The 22,562-nt window shown below is 39.9% G+C and overlaps 1 protein-coding gene across 3 annotated transcripts in view; it reads right to left on the bottom strand.

The window, feature by feature from the left end:
* FBXL5 (F-box and leucine rich repeat protein 5) overlaps positions 1-22,297 on the bottom strand; it is a 51,086-nt gene extending 28,789 nt beyond the window's left edge. The window contains exons 1-4 of one of the 3 annotated variants that reach the window (XM_044226085.1): positions 22,115-22,297; positions 4,884-5,099; positions 2,367-2,462; positions 619-805 (exon numbers count right to left, since the gene is read on the bottom strand). In XM_044226085.1, coding sequence (XP_044082020.1) covers positions 619-805; positions 2,367-2,462; positions 4,884-5,018 — 418 coding nt within the window. In that variant the 5' untranslated portion in view covers positions 5,019-5,099; positions 22,115-22,297. Of the gene's footprint in view, positions 1-618; positions 806-2,366; positions 2,463-4,883; positions 5,100-13,763; positions 13,908-17,450; positions 17,566-22,114 lie in introns of those variants that run through there. The other 2 variants (XM_044226084.1, XM_044226086.1) reach the window with 2 other exon arrangements.
* Positions 22,298-22,562: the final 265 nt, after the last annotated feature.

The following is a 22,562-nucleotide window of genomic DNA, read 5'->3' as shown; positions in this document are numbered from 1 at the left end:
CATAACTTATTTTAAAAACGGATGGACAAAACAAGGGAAGATAAACAGTCACTATGGTCATGGAGCTCCGAAAGCTAGATGATGGGGAGGAAAAAAAAGAAAGTTGAATGATACTGCACAAGTACTCTGTATATGATAGCTTTCAGTGATTCTGACTGACCAAAATAATTTTTATTATTATTATTACTACATAAGTTCCTTTAAGAAACACTACACTGCATGTGGCCCAACATTACATTGCATATGGGATGTTAAATTATCATAAACCACACCAAATTCTTAGAAACTACTGTCTTCGGGGCAACTGGGTGGCTCAGTTGGTTAAGCGTCTGCCTTTGGCTCAGGTCATGATCCCCAGATCCTGAGATAGAGCCCCACATCAGGCTTCCTGCTCAGCAGGGAGTCTGCTTTTCTCTCTCTCTCTCTCCTTCTCTGCCCCTCCCTACCACTTGTTCTCTCTCAAATAAATAAAATTAAAAAAAAAAATTACTGTCTTCAATTAAATATACACTTGAAAATAAATGGCTTAAAATTATTCTTCTAACAAAATCTAAAGTTCTTATTAACAAGATGCAAATGGCCTCCAAACTTCTCACTATTTAAACATATGAATCTCACCTTTATCTGACTTTTCATCCACAGAATATTTAAAAAACTTCTGTCTCTCCTCAGCTTGATTCCACAGGCTAAGACCTCTAAGGAGTTCTGCGGTGTCCTTCTGAGAGCAGTGTTGTGCAATCACTTTCTTCTTAATATCCTTAAGCTCTTCATAGGTAAAATATTCCATTAACATTGGCTGAAAAACCTAAATGAAACATTCATAAGGAAAGATGCTTGACTAATTTTTTAATTAATGGCTCAATTGCAGTATTATGACCCCATATTTCCAAGAGAAAGAAATTTTGGTTGTTGCCACCCAGTCAGCTTATCCAAAAAAGTGTAGAGAAGAGTAACACCAAAAGAACCGTTCCTTCTATGGCTTCTCTGGCTAATAAATCCCAAGTAATTAAAAAGCATCAGAAGCAGAAGGTTTTCCTATGCAAAGCTGTCAAACACTCTTAAGCAGTCTCATATGGTTAGACATTTAGGTCAGTTAACTGCCTTCTGCTACTCCAGCAACTGAACTGTATACCTCAGTAGGATCTCTAAATCACGTAAGAAAGGTAAAAGGTACCCAGTGTACTAAGAACCCTGAAACTCAAAGCTCTACTGAGACCCTGAACTATCTGCATTTCTTCTTTGAAACAGATGCTTAGTCCCAACCTCCAATTTACAGAATTAGAATCTTTAAGAAATGAAGCCACGGGTTTGGTTTGATTTTGTTTTTTGATTTTTTTTTTTGTTTTTTTTTGTTGTTGTTGTTCTTTCACACATAATTTTGATGAGCATCTCAGGTTAAGGAACACTACTCTAGTAACTCAGTGGCTTCAATGTTGGTTTCATATTACAATGACTTGGGGACCTTTAAAATATATCCAGGCCAGTACCTCTCACCTGACTTAACCAGTCTGGAAAGAGCTGTAGGTTTTTTTGGTTTTTTTTTTTTAAATAGAGATCTGATTATAAGGTGAAGCCATAGGTGATACTCACCATAGTAAACTGATTAACAACTAAACAAGAATCCCATTCCTCCTAAAATAATTTTTCTATTCCTCACCCTAATCCTAATAATCACCCCACATTTAGAGAAAGAAGAGAATGGGAAAATGTTTTGCTCATCCAATCAGTGATATCCTAATACATGTGTACTAGGAATAAAACTGATTAGTTTAACACTACCATTTGATTACCAAAATCCCCTACAAAAAAAAAGAACACAAAAAATACTTGAATGTTAGCATGAATATACACCAAACATCGAAAAGTTTCAAGAATCCTCTAAAGGTTCTAAGAAGACATTAAGGTAACATGGAAAGTTAACATTCAATACAGTGCCATCTACATAATAAGAAAAAAAAACTTTTGAACATTTATTTATTTGAGAGAAAGAGAATGTGAAAGAGAGAGAGCACAGGATGGGGGAGGGTCAGAGGGAGCACAGACTCCCTGCTGATCAGGGAGCCCAGATATGGGACTTAATCCTGGGACTCCAAAATCATGACCTGAGCTGAAGGCAGTTGCTTAACCAAATGAGCCACCCAGGGACCCAAAGAAAGTATTACTTGAGCAACTGAATTAAGTCACTGATTCAGTGAAAAGCAACCACCTCTCTGAGAGAACAAATTTTATGTTTTCTTGGGAGTTTTCCTCTTTTCCTAAAATGAACCAGAGGCTTATCATCCTATGCATTATTTTGAAGAATGAAAGCTAAAACATTTTAAAAATTTTGTAAGTCAAAATCACAAGGAAGAAAAAATTATGCTTACCTCCTCTTCCTCTTTCATGTGAGGAAGAAAATCTCTTGTAAAAGCCTCCAATCTCTCTTTCAGCTGTTTTGCATAATTTAACTGCTCACATTCATTCTAGAAACATAAAAATAATTATATTCGATAAAAATGTTGCTTCATTATTTATACTATACTGATCCTAGGAAGGTGCAACATAAAACCTCAGGGAAAAAACAGACTGAAGAACAGCAAAGTGGTCTCTGTATTTTTTGTAGCATAAAGATGTCCTTAAAATATCTTGCAAAGGAACCCTGAATTTTTAGTAATGTGATCTAGTATTTCTTTAAAAGGTCATAAAAAGTCTAAAAATAGCAACTATTTGCCCAAAACTTCTATTAATTTCTAATGTATACATTTATATAATTTCTATGTTTCAGTTTTCTTAACCTATGTCTGAGAAGTCTCCAAGAGCTTAGTGGACTCGATCACCAGAGTACCTTCATACTCATCCAGTGTACCCTCCAATACACAATCCACAACATCTGTTATGCCAATAACAGATATTTATGCTAATGAAAGACCATGTCTACTTCAAAAGGTCAGGTATCAACATACCTCTAGGTAAGGGGCTCAAGACACCTTTAAGTAAATCAGTCTAGTTCTGGACAACAGCTAAAAGGTTTTCTCAGATGAACTAAGATCCCATCTCCTCCCTCTATAACAGCTATCACTTCTACATCAGCCCTCTCAAGTTAAAACATGTGGAATTTTGCAGAATAATAAAACTTTTAAAATACAGGAATACTGTATCCCTGCTGAGTCTCCTCCTTTATTTACTAATTTATTCAACTGCTTCCCAATATTTCATCCAAAGTCCTATTCTCTGAAGATTTTATACATTTTCCCTAAGCATCCCAAGTGGCTTCCAGTTCCACTTCACCTGCTAAAAATGATCAAATTTGCTTTTCCAAATCAAATTACTCTTCTCACCCTGAAACCCATCTACACCTCCTCCTATTAACAAATACCCACCTGGACTGCACAAGCAGTTCAAATCCAACATGTCCAAAATTAATCTTTTTATTCCCCAAGCCTTTTCTATATTCCCTAGAATTTTAGGCTCAATTCTCATTTTTACTTCCTTTCTCTTTCTCCTTTCCCTTCCCCTATATATGCATGCCCTACATGCTACCAATTACATATCCTACATAATTCTCGTCTGTCCCCTTCCCTCTATCCCCACTAGCCACTACTTTAGTTCAGATCTTAATCATTTTATTGAACAGGTAATATATGAACATGATATAAAACTGAAAAAGTACAAAGAAGTATTTAATAAAAAGTAAATCTCTCTTCCATCACTACCCAGTACTCTACCCTTACCCAATCACCCACTTTCCCACCAAGCAGTTACTAATGTGTCTTCTTCCAGACACTATTTCAATAATTTTGAGAATGGTCTTCCTGCCTCAGTCCTGTCTTTTCCTTCAACCCATCCTCCTCCTTGCTGCAGAACAGTCTTTCTAGAATATAAATCTGTAAGTGAGAAGTGTGTGGGGTTTGACACAGTTACAACTTAAGTCTATGCTTCACCAAGCCAGAAGGGAGCCGTAAATGAAGATCAAATTTCAAATTTCTATAATATGTAAATATAATTGAAAAGGAAAGTCTTTTTATATCATTATCCTAAACTATACTCAACTATGGCTAATTTTTTGTTATACAATTAAAAACTGTCCTGTTTAACAATCCATGCACCCTAAAATATGGAAAGGAAATACACATTATCACTAACATTCAATTTTTCAATAAATAAAATTTATAAAAGTATTCACTCTTAGTAATAATCTCACCTTTAGTCACCAATAACTACATTTATTATAGCTTTAAGAGTTGAACAAATGTTACCAGAAAGTAAAAATTCTATGGTAATTAAAATTTCGACTTACAAAAACAACTTTAAGATTTGGGGAAGAGCACTCACTATAAAATTTTATATACGGTAATGAGGAGGTTAACTGACAAAGATTCTCATCAACCTGAGACAGACTCCTCTGAGCCCCCTTCTCAACTAGGCCTCAACAGTAAGCTCTGTCTTTGGCCCACTTAGTCCAGTTTTAGCTAAAGTCATTCTGAGTCAGTTTAGCAAAAATCCTTCTACCCTAGGCATCTTATCATTCTCAGTATCTATCCACCCTCAGTATCTTATCAGCCTGGTCTGCCTTCAGCAAAAACCCTCTTCAGTCAGTCTAGCAAGATTCTCCCTAGCCTTGACGCTTCCTCTTAGTAATTTTCCTGACCCCCACTCTGCTCCTCGGCTATAAATCCCCAGCTTTCCTTGATATATTCAGAGCTGAGAGTCCAATCTCTCAACCCTACTGCAAAACCTCAATGTAGTAATCCCCTGAATAAAGTCTTCCTTATGGTCTTTTAACAAGTGTCAGAATATTTTCTATAACTTAACATCGTTTACTATAAAATGCTAATACTAATACTTTTTGCTGACACACCAGCAAATGACACAAACTGTGATAAATACCCATTTTTGTAACTCACCTTAACATTCTTCAGTCCCTTTTCAAAGAGACTAAGCATCTCAGAGAGTTTATTGTCAGAATGTACATTATAAATGGTCTGGCTGCGTTGTTGAAGCAAACCAATAATGTACTCATTTTCAATCTGCTCATGCATTTTGAACTCCTTAAAAGTAGCATACAGAGACTGCAGAAGAGCACGGAAATCATTGTTGTTGGAAAAGTTCGTTTTAGAAAGCTGAATAAAAATTTAAAAAGAAAAGCATTAATAAGTATATGTAAATATGCATCTATAAAAAATACTCAAATGCATTCCTATTTAGTTTTATACATAGCAGAATACCTCTCTTACACTTGGTTCAAGTACAAATAAGAGAAATTCATAAATTAACAAATTATAAAAGTATAATAAAAAGTACACTAGGTCAGGAAGATACTGATTTATACTCTGAAGGGCTTGATGGTACAGGTAAATGATGGTACACCATTATATCACATAATTTCTTTAAACAAAAGGGATTAGACCAACTCCCTCCAAACCTAAAATTCCATTACTATGTATTCATACTAAAAATACACACACTCTATAAAGTTGTATGAAATTCTAAAACAGTTGTGTTAGGATAACATGTAAGTGTTTTTGTCTTTGTTCAAATATTCTTTATGCTATTATATTACTTTTACAATGTAAAAATTTTTAAAATACTCTCATAGTTTGTTTAAACTTTAATATCAAGAGGGGTCTGATCTGTTACAGAAATAATTATAAAGTATTGAGCTATTAGAATATTACTAGACAATTTCAGGGGAACTAATTTTGGGGGGTTTTATCTTAAGAAAAATGGCATAAACACTTAGCAGTTTATATAAGAAATCACATACTTTTCTGAGGTAGAGGCACTGTAATAGTATAACGTTGAAACCTAGCAAAAGGACTGAAGGAAAGCTACAAATCAATGAAAATACAAATCAATGAAAATGCAAAGAAATGTATACACTGTCATATTCTTTAACTCTACTGTTCAACCAAAGAAAATGACTATTTATATGTAATTTTAATTTTTTACATTTAATGGCAAATTAAATTCTCATGTTTAAATGCATACATCTTATCAAGAAACCTGATTCAAATTAAAGCTCAAAATAATATTAAAATCCTCCATTACCTCCATTACCATATTAAATCTACCTTCTACTATATCAACTCAACTCCAGTTTCAAAAGTCATTTTAAGGGGCACCTGGGTGGCTCAGTGGGTTGAAGCCTCTGCCTTCGGCTTGGGTCATGGTCCCAGGGCCTGGGATCAAGCCCCGCATGGGGCCCTCTGCTCAGCAGTGAGCCTGCATCCTCCTTCCTCTCTGCCTGCCTCTCTGACTACTTGTGATCTCTGTCAGTCAAATACATAAATAAATTTTTTTAAAAGTCATTTTAAGGGGCAAAATCTGATTACAATAAAAACACAGACTGTAAATGGAGGGCAAAAAGCTACTAACACCACACTTCTAGTCTTGGGTTTGTCAAGTCTGAACCAGTATTCCTTAAAATGAAGTAGACGCTAAGCTGTCTTAATTGCCTGGTCTCAGGCAGAAGTAGGAGACTCATGACAAAGCATCAGAAAAGACGGCAGACTCCTAAAGCTGAACTAGTCCACTATACATAGCAGAATTAACTAAATATCTTCTGGAAAATGCACTATGGATTAGGTATTAAAAATTATTTGTAGGACTCCAGAGCAGATCCCAGTTCTATCATTTACTTAGCTCTGTAATCCTGGGTTACTTTCCTCCTTCAATGTCTTAGTTTTTCTTCTTGGTGTTAAATGAGAACAACAACATCTGTAGTTTACATGATTGCTATGAAATTAAAATGAACTGGTGCTCATTAAGCACAGCTCTCACCATTTTGAAAATTAATCATTCATTTTTATAAATTCATGCATTGTTTACTCCATTCAAATATTTAATGAGCAACTATTATGAGCTGGGCATTGTTTCTGGTACTCAGAATAAATACATCAGTGAGCAAAATTGCTGCCTTTAGGAAGCTTACATTCTAGTGAAGGGAAGTTAACACAAGGAGCAGTAGCCACAATAAGTAAATTATCTAGAACAAGGGCTTTTTCTGTAAAAAAAACTTTTTCTGTTAAGAAAAAGAACTTTTTCTGTAAAGGGCCTGATAGTAAATATTTCAAGTTCTACAGCGCATACTGTCTGCAGCAACCATTTAATTTAGCTGCGGTAGCATAAAAGCAGTCTATGAATGAGTGTGGCTATGTTCCAACAAAAGATTATCTAAGGACAGAGAAATGTGAATTTCATGTAATTTTCACATATTAAAATATATTATTCTTCTGATTTTCTCCAACTATTTAAAATTGTAAAAATCATTCTTACTCCTGAGCCATACAAAAACAGCAAGCAGGATAGATTTCTTTAAACCAATGTTGTGGATTTTATCCTAAGAAATGCTACACAAGACCACATAAAATTTACTAGAGGCTAATCTCAGAAATTAAATTTTTAATTAAAAATAAGTCTTAGTAGAAATAAGAGATTAATCTAAAGAAAACATGATATTAGCTATATAATTTTTTAAAAAACAAAAACCAAAGCATGGCAAAAAAATATATTAAAACCCTCATATGACTTAACATTTTAAAAGGCATGCAGGAAATTCTGCATACATTCTCATTGGACTGTTACAAAATCTTCAGATTTAATAACAAGCTAAGATCAAGACAAGGCTCATACTATAGATTGAGAACCCAGTAAGATGTGTAAGAGGACTGACTCTACATTATTCATAGTCAATCCAGCTTAGTGGCTAAAAGTGCTGACTCTGGAGCCAGATTACTTAGGTACAAATCCATCTCTGTCAGCAAGTCACTAAATTGCTCTGTACCTCAGTTTCTTCCATGTGTAAAATATGGCTAATAATATTAAATACCTCACAGGGTTCGTGTAATAATTTAATAATATATCTAAAGAATACAAAACCTAACCTATATTAAGCCCTACTTGGGTTTTTCTGTTATTTATATAGATAGCCCATATGAAACTATCATTAGAAGTCCTGGGTGGCTCAGTCAGTTAAGTATCTGCCTTTGGCTCATGTAATGATCTCAGGGTCCTGGGATGGAGCCCCACATCAAGCTCCCTGCTCAGCAGGAAGCTTGCTTCTCCCTCTGCCGCCACCCCTACTTGCAGGCACACTCTCTCTTTCTCCCTGTCAAATAAATAAATAAAAATCTTAAAAAAAAAAAGTCCTTATATGGGACATCTGGGAGGCTTAGTCAGTTAAGCATCTGCCTTTAGCTTAGATCATGATCCCAGGGTCCTGTGATGGAGTTCTGCATTATGCTCCCTGCTAAGCAGGAGTCTGCTGCTCCCTCTCCCTCTGCCCCTCCCCACTATTCATGCTTTCTCTCAAATAAATAAAATTAAAAAAAAAAAAAGTACTTAAACCACACAAATCACTGTATTTCCACTTTAAATAAGCAACTGTTTCAACCTGGTACCTAAAAGTCAGTAAATTTAGCAGCTAAAAGATAACCAGAGCACACGCAATTTAACATTTTTAAAAATCTGTTTATATGATTTTTTAAATTTTTGTTTGCCTCTACAAAGTTATTCAAACATACAAACTTCAGTGACACAAAAATAAACCTAGACATTAATATCTGTGACATACTGAAGTCTATGACACACTATGTACAATACTAAGTATTTTAAGATTGCGTAGGTATTAAAATTCCCATTTCACAGATGAAGAGATGAGGCTGAGAAAAAATAACTTGCCCAAAACCATTCAACCAGTAGACAACAAAACAAAGATTAAATCTCTAGGGCTCTAAAACTTACATTCTTTCCACAAGATACGATATTAGTCCCAATCATAAAGCTATCCTTCCACATCCAACAGAGTAAAAACTGTCAGAATGAATACTTGCTCTCAAGCAATAGTTCTCACCAAGGGATGGTTCTGCACCCCCGCCTACCCTCTAGGAACTAATAGGCAAGGACATTTTTGGTTGGTACCACTGCAGAAGTGATACTGACATCCAGTGGGTAAAAGCCAGGGATCCAGCTAAACATCCTACACACAGGACAGCGGCCACAAAAAAAATCATCTAGCCCAGGGACGCCTGGGTGGCTCAGTTGTTTAAGCAGCTGCCTTCAGCTCAGGTCATGATCCCAGCGTCCTGGGATTGAGTCCCACATCGGGCTCCTTACTCAGCAGGGAGCTTGCTTCTCCCTCTGCCTCTGCCTGCCATTCTGTCTGCCTGTGCTCCCTCTCTCTCTCTGACAAATGGATGAAATCTTTAAAAAAAAAAAAAAAAAATCATCTAGCCCAAAATGTCAATTGTGCTGTGGTTGAGAAATGCTACTCTAAATAAGTGTTTTTCAAACACGTTTAACTATGACCTTTAGTCTGAAACACAGTGCAACCTAGACACACACATCACAGATATTTCAAACAAATTTCTGGAAACACTATTTCCCTCTCTACCCTGTGATGTATTTTAATATTTACTCTTCCATTTCATTTTTTAAACGCTGTTTCTATCGGCGTTGGTGGTATAGTGGTGAGCATAGCTGCCTTCCCTTTTTTAAATGCTGTTTCTGACCCACAAAATTGATTTCATGACCCACTAATGGATTAAAGGACACACTATGAAAAACACTGCCCTACAGGAGGATATACAAGTTCCTACAAACTTGTATGTATGACCTACAAACTTGTATACTCTGATGCTTGGCAAACTCAAAAATGAACCTATATAGAACAAGACACACATAACAAACAGTAACAACCAGTGACATGATATCTCCTGTATTTAAAAAAAATTTATAACTAACTTTCTGTCTCACTCCACAACCTAAAATCTTACAACCTGGCTTCAAAGTGACTCAAAAAATTGTGTGACTTAAAGACTAGATTAAGTTTAAAAATAGATATGAAAAATAGTACAACAAAAACCCAAACACTATTATCCCAAATAAATTTTACTTTTCAGCTACTGAGCCAAACAATGCTTTGATTCAATCAAGGGAAACTTATATCCAATAAAGAAACCTCAATTAACTATTGGTCAAACTATCTGGTCTACAGATAGAAAAAAACTATGGCCTACACGTGAAATGTTTCAAATAAAATCATATAACAAACAGTAAGTAACAGAACTAGTAAGGTAATACTAAAAAACAAGGGCTTCAGAAGGGGGGGAATCCTATAATTAAAATTCAGGCTCTCCTCATCACCAGTTGAATTGGGAAGTTACATAATAACTAAGTCTGTTTCCTCGTCTTTGAATGATGGGTAATACTTGTCTCATGGGGCTCCTATGAGGATTCAGAGAAATAACGTAAGCATGTAGTAAGAACTCATTAAATTCCCTTCTCCTTCCTCTCCTAGTTCTCCATTCAATATTGTCTCTAAAACGGTCTTCCCAATTCCAGTCAACTAGAGTTTTTATAGGTATGTAGAAAGAGAAAAAAAGGAAAACTAAATTCTTCATAAAGCTATACCCACTCAATTATAAAAAATAATCTATTCTAATTATTACGAGCTTATTTCCTTCCTAGGACTTCTGTCATAAAAATGTCCCTTATTTATAAAATGATAACCAAATGGGACTTTTAATATCACTACCTGAAAAACTTGGGCACTCTATAACAGCCTCCACCACTTCAAAAACTTTATAACTTATAGGTAAGTCTAGGAATCTCTGTATTATACACATCCTTAAAACCACCACTTACTTTTTATTCTCAGAACTCAGCTGAAGGAAATCTTAAGACCACTCCTGACATTTTAATATACAGCTAACTGTATACTTCCCTCTGCTCCTACTATACTGCATTTGGATTTCCACCTTAGAACAATTTTAAGACTGTAAATTCCCCATGTCGCACCACCAATGCTGGCTGACACAACATAAGGCCAACAGACAGTAGACTCCACACTTACTGGCAGAATTTTGAGGACTAGAGGAAACACTGAAGAATCGGAGTAAACTGGAAAAAAGACGTCATCCAATGAAATGTTCACTAAAATCATCCCAATCTGGAAAGTCAGTGATTTAGAAAAAAATTTCGTAACTGACTTTTAACCAAAAAAATTTTTCAAAAACTACTCTGGTTTCATACAAAGAAAATTAAACTGGAAATCAAGATCCTGACTTGGGTTTCCGTCTGAATCTGTAACTAACTGCTTTTGTAAACTGGGTCTAGCTAACCTAAGCCTACGACTTCCCAGCTATTAAATAGAAATACCCCCTCCTTTACCTACCTCAAAGGACTATTGTCTGGATAACAGGGGAAAATCTTTCCATAAAACATTATATAAGAGGAAATCCATGAGCAAAGGATTAAATTAGGTATTACACAGCAATATTTAAAATGTCCTACAAGAATAAATTATTCTAGGTAAACTAGTCTGAGCATACAAATGATTGAGCTGATGCTAGTAAATACATGGATGCTTCTAAAATATATTGTACTTGAAATGTCTGATACTGGAAATAAAACTGACCACTTTACAATTACTTGACATTCCGAATTAACATTTAGAATAAAGCGAAATAACATACCTTTTATCTTTTTTAGTTTGAGTATAAAAACTAGTTCTCATTTTATAAAGTTCTACTGTAGGCTATTTGGGTTGAATATCCATGGCCTTGACAAACCGAATGATGGTGAAGGCAAAACTTCAGATGACAAACGATAAAAAAAATAGTCCTTTAAGATTACTCCGCCAGCATTAAACACTTACTACTCCAGTGTAGCTCCCAAAGGACATCCTAGGAGAGATTTCCACTAGCTATCAGTATCAAGAAGAAATCTTGATATAGAATTCCTAAACACTTTTTCCCCCCTAAATCACCTTGGTCTCTGATCCACAGTTTGGAAAATCGGGACTTTTAATTTCCTTGATGAAGATACACAGCAAAATCATTAACTATATGTAATTAAGAATTAATGATTATTTTGACTTAGGCTAAGTCAAATTGAAACTGCTTTCTTAAATACTTCAAGAGGAAACATTTACTGAAAAGAATCTTATTTGACTGAGGTATTGTTTTTTTTAAAAAATGGCACCGTATGAGGCTGGTTAATCTATCACATAACTAAGTAAAACGGTGACTCTTAACGACTATGGAAGAGTCACAATATTTGATGAAAGCCACAGACTCCCTAGCAAAGTGTACACATGCACAAAAATTTCCATAACAATTTCAGGTGCTCTCCAGTCTAAACTGCAGAGATGAACTCCTATTCCATTAGTCCTCACTAACTTTCCCTTTCCAATTTTCAGAAAGTAATAAACCTCCCATTTTTTAATTTCCTGCAATTAATGAATACTGTCAGAATAACTAAGTTCAAAAGCCAGAGGAAGTAAAAACACTACAGCAATCTATCTCAAAAAAATTTAGGGCTACAGAGCGTAAGCTATGGCTTGCTCATTCCTTATGCTTCTCAGGGATAAATGGTTCTCACCCTTGGCTGCACACTGGACTCACCTCAGGAGCTTTAAATTACAGTTGATGCCTGGGTCCTACCCTGAGAGAGGTTGACTTTCAGTGGTCTGGGCACTGGGATTTTTAATAGCCTTTAGGATGATTCTGATCAGCAACCAAGGTTGAGAATCACGGTCCTGGACTGTCATGTTTAAACCTGTATATCTGAACCAGGTATTTTTTAATTTTCAAAATGGAGGGAGGAAAAAATGGTTGTGAAAGCGTTTTAAAGAGTTGGTTTTGAATGTGGCCTAGCACGAACACTGTGGGAACCCTCCAACTACCCTGAGCTGTAAGAACCCCTCTTTTCTCTCCACAGTGGTTCCGCTTAATGCTATGTAATTTCTGAAAATTCATCAGAGCTGACTTCTATACTTAAACAATAGTTGTTTAAATGCTTTTTATTTGGTTCATTTCTACACGAGACAGGACAGCCTGAAGTTTTCAGGATGTATGTGGACTTCCCCCCAACGTAAAACTGATAAAAATGTGGACGCTTAATACTGCTTTAAAATCATTAAAAAGGTCCTGCACCATCTCCAGAAAAGTCCTTTTCCAGTTAATGCTGCACCAATTAACACTCCAGAAAGGTTCTCACAGTTAAACCTAACTTTTTCCGAGGTCCCTTGTATTCGAGCCCACGGTAAGAATTCCAAGAGAACGGCGGTCTTATAACAAAATCTACACCGGATAAATGCTCCAGGACAATAAAAGTTGCGAGGAAAAAGAGAACCATAAATGAAAAGTGAAGCTTCTGCAGTCCCCAGACCGAGAAACCTGGGTTTTCTTTCCAATCAAGCCAGGGAAAAGCTGGGGCGTAAAATGAGCAGGGTTGAGAGAAGCTGCCCATTGAGGCAGGAAATAAGCTAGAGGTTCCGAGGATGGATGGGTGTTTGCAAAAAGAGCCTCGAGAGCCCCCAGACGGGCCGGGAGCCGGATGAGGGGCGGTGCTGCTGGGGGAGGCGGGGGACAGCTGCAGAAACGGTCTGCCGAAGAGGATAGGAAGCCCAGCGCAGGTGGCCGGCCCGGGGTCCCCGAAGGTCGGTAGGGCGCCAAGGAGCTTCTCTCCCTGAGTGGGCGGGGGCAGGGGTCGGAGGCCCAGCGCGGCCGGAGGGAACGCGGCCCTCCGCCAGGGGCACGCAGCCGGGCAGGAGCCGCGCCGTGGCCCCCGAGGGCACGTCCGAGGCCGCCAGCCGGGTCCGGGCGCGGGCTCCCCGGAGAAGGTGCGGGGAGCGAGCGCGGCGCTGACAGCTGCACAGGCGGCAATCCGTGCGCCGCGGCCCCGGGGGCTGCGGGCGCGGCGCAGGCCAGGCCGCCCGGGGACCGGCCCGCTCCTCCTCTTGGCCCGCGCTGCCCGGAGCAAGAGGCTCTGCACACCGTTACCTTGTCGCAGTAGAGCCCCACCAGCTGCTTCATCCGCCAGTGTGGGGCGGTGAAGACGTCCACTTCTTCGGGGAAGGGCGCCATCGCCACTGCCTCAGCCTCTGCCTCAGCAGCCGCGGCCGCCGCCTCTCCATAGACACCCTCGCCGCGGGGCAGAGGCGGCGCGCCCCCCTGCGCATGCGCCCGCCCCGTCGGCGCGCGCGCCCGGCCTACTCCGCCAGCCGGGACGCGGGAACGCGCGGGCCGCCGCCATGCGGTCCCTGAGGGCCACGTGACTAGGCTCGCGCTCTCACCCACCTCCTCCGTTTTTTTCGTTCCTTGGTCCCTTCGCTTGCCGAGGAAAGAAACCAAGTCTTTACCCTATTTGTTTCACAGCATCAAACACATTATCTGAAGGGATGGGCTGTCACATTGGGGGCGCTCTCAGCGCTGCTGCTACGCCCACCAGGCCTTGAGGCCGAGGCAGCCGAGCACAATGGCCGAGCTCCGGCCAAGCTCCAGCCAAGCTCCGGCCAGGACCTTCGTCTGGGCGCCGCGGGCAGTGACGCCCACTGCCCATGTGGCTGTTCTGTGCCCCACCCGGCCCTCCTTGGCCGCCCTTTGCACCCCTGCCACTCCTGAGTGGCGGGCTTGACCTGCCTGCCCACTGGTCAGAGGCTCCCGGAATGAGTGGACCAGGACTGAGGCTCTGAGAACTCAGCACCCACAGAGAAACCCTGCCGCGTGAGCAGACCGGACAATGGCCGCACTTCTGTTCTCGGGGAGCGTCGAGGCTGGGTCTGGGAGCAAGGCACCATCTCCTCCAGCGCAGGCCAGAGGGGAGGGCAGCGTGAAATTCTGGAGCTTCCAAGGAATGAAGGAAAAATGTGCCCTGGAGATCAAGGAGGCAAGAATGTACCACAAGCACAGGAACACCTGGTCAGGGATGTCAGAAAGTCCTTGGGTGGTGGGGGGAAGGGGCAAATTATCACAGCAGGGCGAGAAAGAAACTTGGTACACATACTTCCATTTTAAGCCGAGACTCACCGAGAAAGGAGATGAGCAAGGTCACTGCTAGGAAAAAGGTCACCCCCTGCCCACAGGTCAATTTCCCCCTGCCCTAGCCGTCGAAGAGACCTAGGGAGACCCTGTTACCGGCTTTACTGATCATGATCAACTCTCAATTGGTTGCCTGGAGGACTAAGGGAGTCCAAGAAAAATGGGAGAAAACAGGAAAGGCTAAGAACCTTTAGTGTTTGGTTATTTGCTTAATAACTATAAACTGCAGAAAGGCAAGAACCAAATACGTTCTGTTCACTCCTTATATCCCTATTATCTATCATAGTTCCATAACTACATAGGGATTTCATGAATATTCAAGAAATGGTGGAGTAGAAGGTGAGAAAGAGCCTTGTAGTAGAGTGCATCTGTTTATTTCTAATGCACAGACTGGAGATAAAGTTAAATTACTGGTTTTGCCCGCTACTGCTTGTAGAACTTTGAATAAGCGGCATGAAGTCTTTGTTCCTCAGCTTCCTCATGTAGCAAGTGGGGAGGAAACTGCTACAGACTAAATGCTTGTGTCCTCAGAATCATTTGTTGAAATCCCCTTGCTTCACCATATGCGGGTATAAGGAGTGGGCCTTTGGGAGGTAATCAGGATTAGATGAAGTCATGATGGATTGTTGCCCTTCTAAAGCCCTTTTGATGGAGTCTTGCCCTTCTAAGAGTCCCTAGAGCTTGCTCCCCTTCACCACTTGATGGGAGGAGAAATCGTCAGTCTGCAAGCCTGAAGAGGGCGCTCACCATGCTGGCACCCTGATTTTGGAGTTCCAACTTCCAGAACCATGAGAAATAAACTTATGTTGTTTCATCCAGTCTGTGGTATCTTCATTATAGCAGTCTGAGCTAAGACAAATACCTCCTTATGGCACTGTTACACGAATTAAGAGAGTTGATATATTTGAACTGCTTATATTAGCACCTGGCACATAGTAAGTACTGCCTGTAAGCTGTTATTATTAAATGAAACAACTTTGTGAGGTAGCCCTACAGGAAACTAAGTCTTGAAGACATTCTGGTAATTGCCTAGCATCCCACAGATTAGTAACAGAATAATCTGGCCATATGAATCTAGGTCCAGTATTACCCTCCCAAGCACTGTATTAGTTGTGTGGCATACAGAGATGTAGTTTATGCAGTCCCTAAAGAAACAGGGACACATGGGTGGCTCAGTTGGTTGGGCATCAGCTTGATCCTGGGGTCGAGCCTGGTATCGGGCTCCCTGCTCAGTGGGGAAGGCTGCTTCTCACTCTGTCTCTGCCTGCTGCTCCCCCTGTTTGTACACTCTCTCTCTGCCAAATAAATAAATAAAAATCTTTAAGAAAAAGAAAAGAAAAGAAATAGTATTTAACACTTAAGTAATAGAATATATATTAATCTCTATCATCCTCTTCCCCTTTCTCTTCTTTCTTTTAAACTCTGCTCTTTCACTAGGGCTTTACTTCTATGTTTTTTATTATCCCCCAGAAGACATTTTCTTATTTCTTCTCTATTTCTTTAATTCATTGTGATCTTTCACTCCAGCTGTCTCAAAATGTAGAATCAGACCTCAGGTGAACCAGTTATATGAAGAAATGAGTTCCATGAGAACATGCACCTTGTTTTATGCTCAGCACTTAGAACAATGCCTGTCATACAGTTCGTACTATCTATTTGAGCCCAATGCAGGGCTCGATCCCAGAACCCTGGGATCATGACCTGAGCCAAAGGCAGACTCTTTTTTTTTTTTTTTAAGATTTTATTTATTTATCGGGGGGGGGGGTAGAGAGCGAGCACAGGCAGACAGAATGGCAGGCAGAGGCAGAGGGAGAAGCAGGCTCCCTGCCGAGCAAGGAGCCCGATGTGGGACTTGATCCCAGGACGCCGGGATCATGACCTGAGCCGAAGGCAGCTGCTTAACCAACTGAGCCACCCAGGCGTCCCCAAAGGCAGACTCTTAAGGACTGAGCCCCCCCCAGGTGCCCTGGGACTCAATATCTATTGAATAAAAAAAAAAGCAAAAAAACGGGGGTGCCTGTTGGTGGGGCATGCAACATTCGATCTTGGGGTTATAGGTTCGAGCCCCATGTTGGGTATAGAGATTACTTAAAAATAAGAATCTTTAAAAAAAAAAAAGAAAGAAGGATTTAGGAAAGTTCCGTGTATTCTGTAATTTCCTCATTTTAACTAACTTTCAATACACCATGTTCTATTTCCCAATACTTATTTGTGTCTGTGTTGTTCACGTAGTACCTCCAGAAGCAAGCACATTAAATAAGTGTTTCACAACAATTAAAAAAAAAAATCCATCCAGACAGTTTTGCTGTAACCTAGAATTTGAAGCTGTGTAGTCAGCTCAACAGTAATAACAGCCCCTTTGAACTCTGACCATCTCAGGGAATTTGTTTTAGATGACAAAATGAAAGAAATAAAGTGATAAAAAATAAGTCCTGTGGGTCATTCTTCCCTCTAAAGGAAGCTGTTAACATTAGCTCCATATGCTGAGTAATGTAGCAATTAATTATCTGCTATATCAAGAACAAATAAATGATTTTACATTAAACTTTAGCCCCAGAAAGAAGGCATTGATCAATGGAGTGTCATAATAGGTTGCTGCAACTCAGCCAATCAGGAACTGTTACTGAGGCCAAGGTTGTCTTTACTCACCTATGATTTCTTCTCATATAAGACAGAGAAGTTCTAACAGACCATCTAGCTATCAGCTACCACAGGGAGACCAGATAGGCAGGTGAACAGAGCAATGAAAATCCACATCATATGGTGCCTGGTGTATCTTCGGTTACTTCTTTCTGCTCTCATTCTCTGAAAAACTGCATGCCACAAGGGGGGAAAAAAGATGCCAAATCATTCCGTGGTGACCTAAAAATATGACATTAAGCCTCTTCACTAGTATTTTCCAACCCTAGTTTTGAGGACCCTGGAAAGGATTAGTGGTCAAGGAAAGTCAGTTCTAAGGCATTTAACTCTGTTTATGTGAGTGACACAGCACTTTTCCCAATAGGGGGTGAGCTGTGAAAACAAGCAATGAAAGAATGTTGCTGTTGCAAGAACAGCTGGAATCCGGTCTTAACTCAGTATCAGAATTCATCCAGTCAGTCAAAATAGCCAATCAACATTTTGCTGCAGCAGGCTAGGCTGATCAAGGAGTACAGGTTTCAGTAGGCTTGAGGGCATTGTTAAAGACAGGATAGCCAGACTTGAAATGCAATCTCAGATGCTAATTTTCTTTCTTTCCTTTATTTTCATTTTCCTTTAGGATACCTTATATGTAAACAGCCTTCAAAAAATGAAATATATATAGACCTTCAGTTTGCCCCAAACCCTCACTTTCTTTTTTAAATTTAAATAGTGAATGCTAATTCCCCATTCTTGTTCACTATATAATTATAGATGAGTCACTGTGCGTATTAGTTTGCTAGGGCCACCATAACAAAATACCACAGACTGGGCAGTTTACACAACAGAAATTTATTTTCTCACTGTTCTGAAGTCCAACATTGAGGTGTCAGCATGTTCGATTTCCTCGGAGGCCTCCCTCATGGGTTTGCATATGGCTACCTTCTCAAATGTTCTCACAAGGCCTTTCCTCTATGCCTATGTCCTAATCTACTTTTTGTGTAAAGGACACCAGTCACATTGGATTAGGGCCCACTATAACCACCTCATGTAATTTATCTCTTAGAAAGGCCTATCTCCAACTATAGCCACATTCTGAGATACTGAGGGTTACGGCTTCAACATACAAGTTTTAGGGGAACACAATGCAACCCGTAACACTATGGAAAGAAAAGTTTGTCACAAAGATATAACAAAACTGGGGCACCTGGGTGGCTCAGTGGGTTAAAGCCTCTGCCTTCAGCTCAGGTCATGATCTCAGGGTCCTGGGATGGAGCCCATCGGGCTTTCTGCTCAGCGGAGAGCCTGCTTCCTCCTCTCTCTCTGCCTGCCTCTCTGCCTACTTGTGATCTCTGTCTGTCGAATAAATAAATAAAATCTTTAAAAAAAAAAATTCTCTCTCTCCCTCTCCCTCTGCCCTTCCTCCTGCATGTGCGTTCTCTCAAATAATAAATTCTAAAAATAAATAATAAAATTTTAGCAAAAAATTCCCCCTAACTTTGTATTTGAAAAACAAAATATGGGGCACCTGGGTGGCTCAATCATTGGGCGTCTGCCTTTGGCTCAGGTCATGATCCCAGCATCCTGGGATCGAGCCCCACATCGGGCTCCCTGCTCGGCAGGAGGCCTTCTTCTCCCTCTCCCACTTCCCCTGCTTGTATTCCCTCTCTCACTGTCTCTCTCTGTCAAATAAATAAAATCTTAAAAAAAAAAAAAAGAAAAAGAAAAGAAAGAAAAACAAAATTAGAGATGCCTGGGTGGCTCACTTGGTTAAGCATCTGCCTTCAGCTCAGGTCATGATCCCAGGGTCCTGGGATGGAGCCCCACGTGGGACTCTGTGCTCTGTGGAGAGCCTTCTTCTCCCTTTCCCTCTGCTGCTTCCTCTGCTTGTGCTCACACACACACTCTTTCTCTCTCTCTCTCTCTCTGTCAAATAAATAAATAAATAATATTTTTTTAAAAAAAAAGAAAGAAAGAAAAGAAAAACAAAAACAAAATTGGGTTTTCTTTTGTTTTAAAGATTTTGGTTTAATTAACATTAATCACCATAAGATCCATAATGACAGAGCTATATCCAGTGTCTGAGGTCCACTCCACCCCACAGAGAGAGCACAAGGATGCTTGCTATAGCTGTGCCTGGAGAACTTGGCCTATATTTCCTCCTCTCGGTCCTATTCTTCTGACGTGGGGCTTCCCCACTTGTCCCGAGAAAGCCATTCCAGTGAGTTCTAGCTGGGTTCTACTCCTTTGACCACCAAGCCCCTGTGGCACTTGCTGCATGACACACAGGACCCGCCTAACCTGGGCAGGGCCTCCGGAGCCAGCCAGGGTTCCAGGGTTGCTGCCAGATCTTTCAAAAGTCTTAGAAATTAGGGGTTTGAAGTGGCGGGGGGGTGGGAGGTTGGGGTACCAGGTGGTGGGTATTATAGAGGGCACGGCTTGCATGGAGCACTGGGTGTGCTGAAAAAATAATGAATACTGTTTTTCTGAAAATAAATAAATTGGAAAAAAAAAAAAGTCTTAGAAATTTTGGGGATGCATGGGTGACTCAGATGTTTAAGTATCTGCCTTCAGCTCAGGTCATGGGCTCAGGGTCCTGGGACTGAGTCACACATCAGGCATCCTTGCTCAGTAAGGAAGACCACTTCTGCTCTCTCGCAATCCCTCTCTCTCTCTCTGACAAATAAATAAATAAATAAAATTTTTTAAAGTCTTAGAAATTCGGGGTTGGGGGCCGCGGAAGGGGACTGAATTGGGGGATATCTGCCACATTGGGCATTTTCCTGTTCATTGGCCCATTGTGTCCACAGTGAGCCTCAGTATCCCTTTCCAGAACTTCAAGTTTGCATTTTTGGAACACATGCTTCCCATTCTTGACTACAAGGATAAGGCATCAGACTGGAATACAGACACAACTTATTGTTCCCTTTTTCAAGGGGTGGCCCTGTCTCCCCTAGAGATGGGGGTCTCACATACGAGAAAAAGAATTGCTCGGACTTGTACAAAGACATAGGATAACAGAAGAACTGAGAAGAGGAAGAAGCGTAAAAGAAAAAGGAAACAAATTGATAGAAATAAAAATGAGGAAAAACAGAGTAGGGGAAGGAATAAAGGAAAGAAAAATATATAGATGGAAAGAGAAGAAAGCAGTAATTAAAATGTATTAAGGTCTTTCTATGTACTAGGCACTATAAATTCTTCAATGAATTATCATGTATAATCCTTAGAACTACTATATGTGGAAGGTTTTATTTTTTTCTCACTTGGCAGAAAAGGGAAATTATGTTTAGACAGCTATTGACTTGTCCAAGGTCATAGAGCCAGTTAGTGGAAAATCAGGGCTATAAATCCTATGTCTTACTCATCCCAGAACATGCACTTAACTCTACACCAAAAGACAAGTTTGTCATTAGTTTATGTCAACAAACTAAATGACTAATATGTGCTCTCAATCTCTGAACTGGAGCCAAAAGTAACCGCGCAAAGAATACGGGCTACACAATAAACTATAGGTTTCCAAATACAGAATGGTCTCAGTCCTTAGGTTACCTTTTGAAGATTAGTAATTCAGATAATGCTAAGACCAGATTTTGCTTCATTATAAATATGGACATGTAATGTGTATAATGGTTCATAATGTTTCTTTGCAAAAATTCCAAACAGACAAGAACCTTCCATTTCTTAAACATACCTATGTGTCACTTACTTTGTTCTCAATAAATATTGCCAAGTCAGCACCAACTGCTTGACTTTAAATCAAAGGCCCTATTATGGGCTAACTTGCATGGAACAGGATGGTGCAGTGTATATAGCCTGAGGGAAAGGTGGCTACTCTTAAAGACAATTTGATTCAGCTGTTTGTACCATGTAGCGAGGAAAAGCATCACAAGTTTCTGGAACGGAAAGGACCGATAAGCTTCCTGTAAATTGTCAGGCTTACATTTATTGTAATGATGAAATCTGGCAGGCAATTGCTTAATCCCCATGGGTGTGTGGGGGGATTTATGGAACTACTGGTTCTGTTTTCTTCCTCCTACCGCTGACGTTTTTTAAAACCCTCATAAACTCAAAACACAGTATCTGGAGTTATATAAGGCAACTCCTGGTAAATTTTTAAATGCTGACAGCAGAAAGAAACAGGTCATACACACCTCTGCTTCCCACTAACTAATAGCTTTTTTTGTTTTTTAATGGCCTAGTTAATACATAAAACATAGACCAAAGTTCTAATTCTACCTCTGTCACTGCGTACCTACCCATGGGACCTTGGGCAAATCACTTGCCCTTTCTGGGACAATTTTGAGAGTGATAAGGGGGGATAAATAATTAATACATATAATCTCCAACAGAGTCCAAAAAGGACTCTCCCAGACAACTGCTTATCTATTATGGGAAATCAATCACCAACCACCCAGATAAGTCTATCAAGAGTTAGTTGACCTTTACCCAACCATTATTTTCTTTGTGTAACTAGTCTAACTGTAATTAGTTTACGTGTGATGCATTTTATTGTGATTAGTTCCATTCACAATTACAGATTTACATGCATTTAATCTTGCCAACCTCTAAGTGAAGCAGTTCAGAAGAAATGATAACCCTCTCTTTGCATACAGCATAGTACTTCTAGGGTCTTCCTCTCTAAACACAAGGGTGTATTAAGCATTGATGATAGCCACCAATTATTGAGATCTTACCTCTACACCAGGCACCCCATTCTCTCACGACATTGTAAAGTAGGTTCTGCCAAACCAATATTACTGGAACCAAAGCTCGAAGGGGCAGATGTAGGACTCGAAGCCAGGTCTCATGTTTTCACCATGCTGCAATGCTCTTCCTCTACACAGCTATCATAGTTAATTTTCTGTGAAGTGCAAGTTCTTCCATACAGCTTTGCTGGGAGTTTCATCCGTGAAAAAGGTGTGAAGGGAGTGGGAAATAATATATTGACAGAACATAAGGCAGAGCGCTTACGGCTTCAAGTTTCTTAGCTAAGTGCTTGAAATCAGCTAAATTAACAATAGAAGATCTGAAATAATAACTTAGAGGTAATAAGCTATGGTACTGGCAATAAAAGTGCCATAAGATTTAACCCAGGGACACCTGGGTTAAAGCATCTACCTTTGGCTCAGGTCAGGATCCCAG

This window comes from Neovison vison, chromosome 11 (genome assembly GCF_020171115.1).
Source record: "Neovison vison isolate M4711 chromosome 11, ASM_NN_V1, whole genome shotgun sequence".
NCBI lineage: Eukaryota > Metazoa > Chordata > Mammalia > Carnivora > Mustelidae > Neogale > Neogale vison.
Note: the sequence above shows the minus strand (reverse complement) of the source record. Positions and strands in the feature narration are given on the sequence as shown.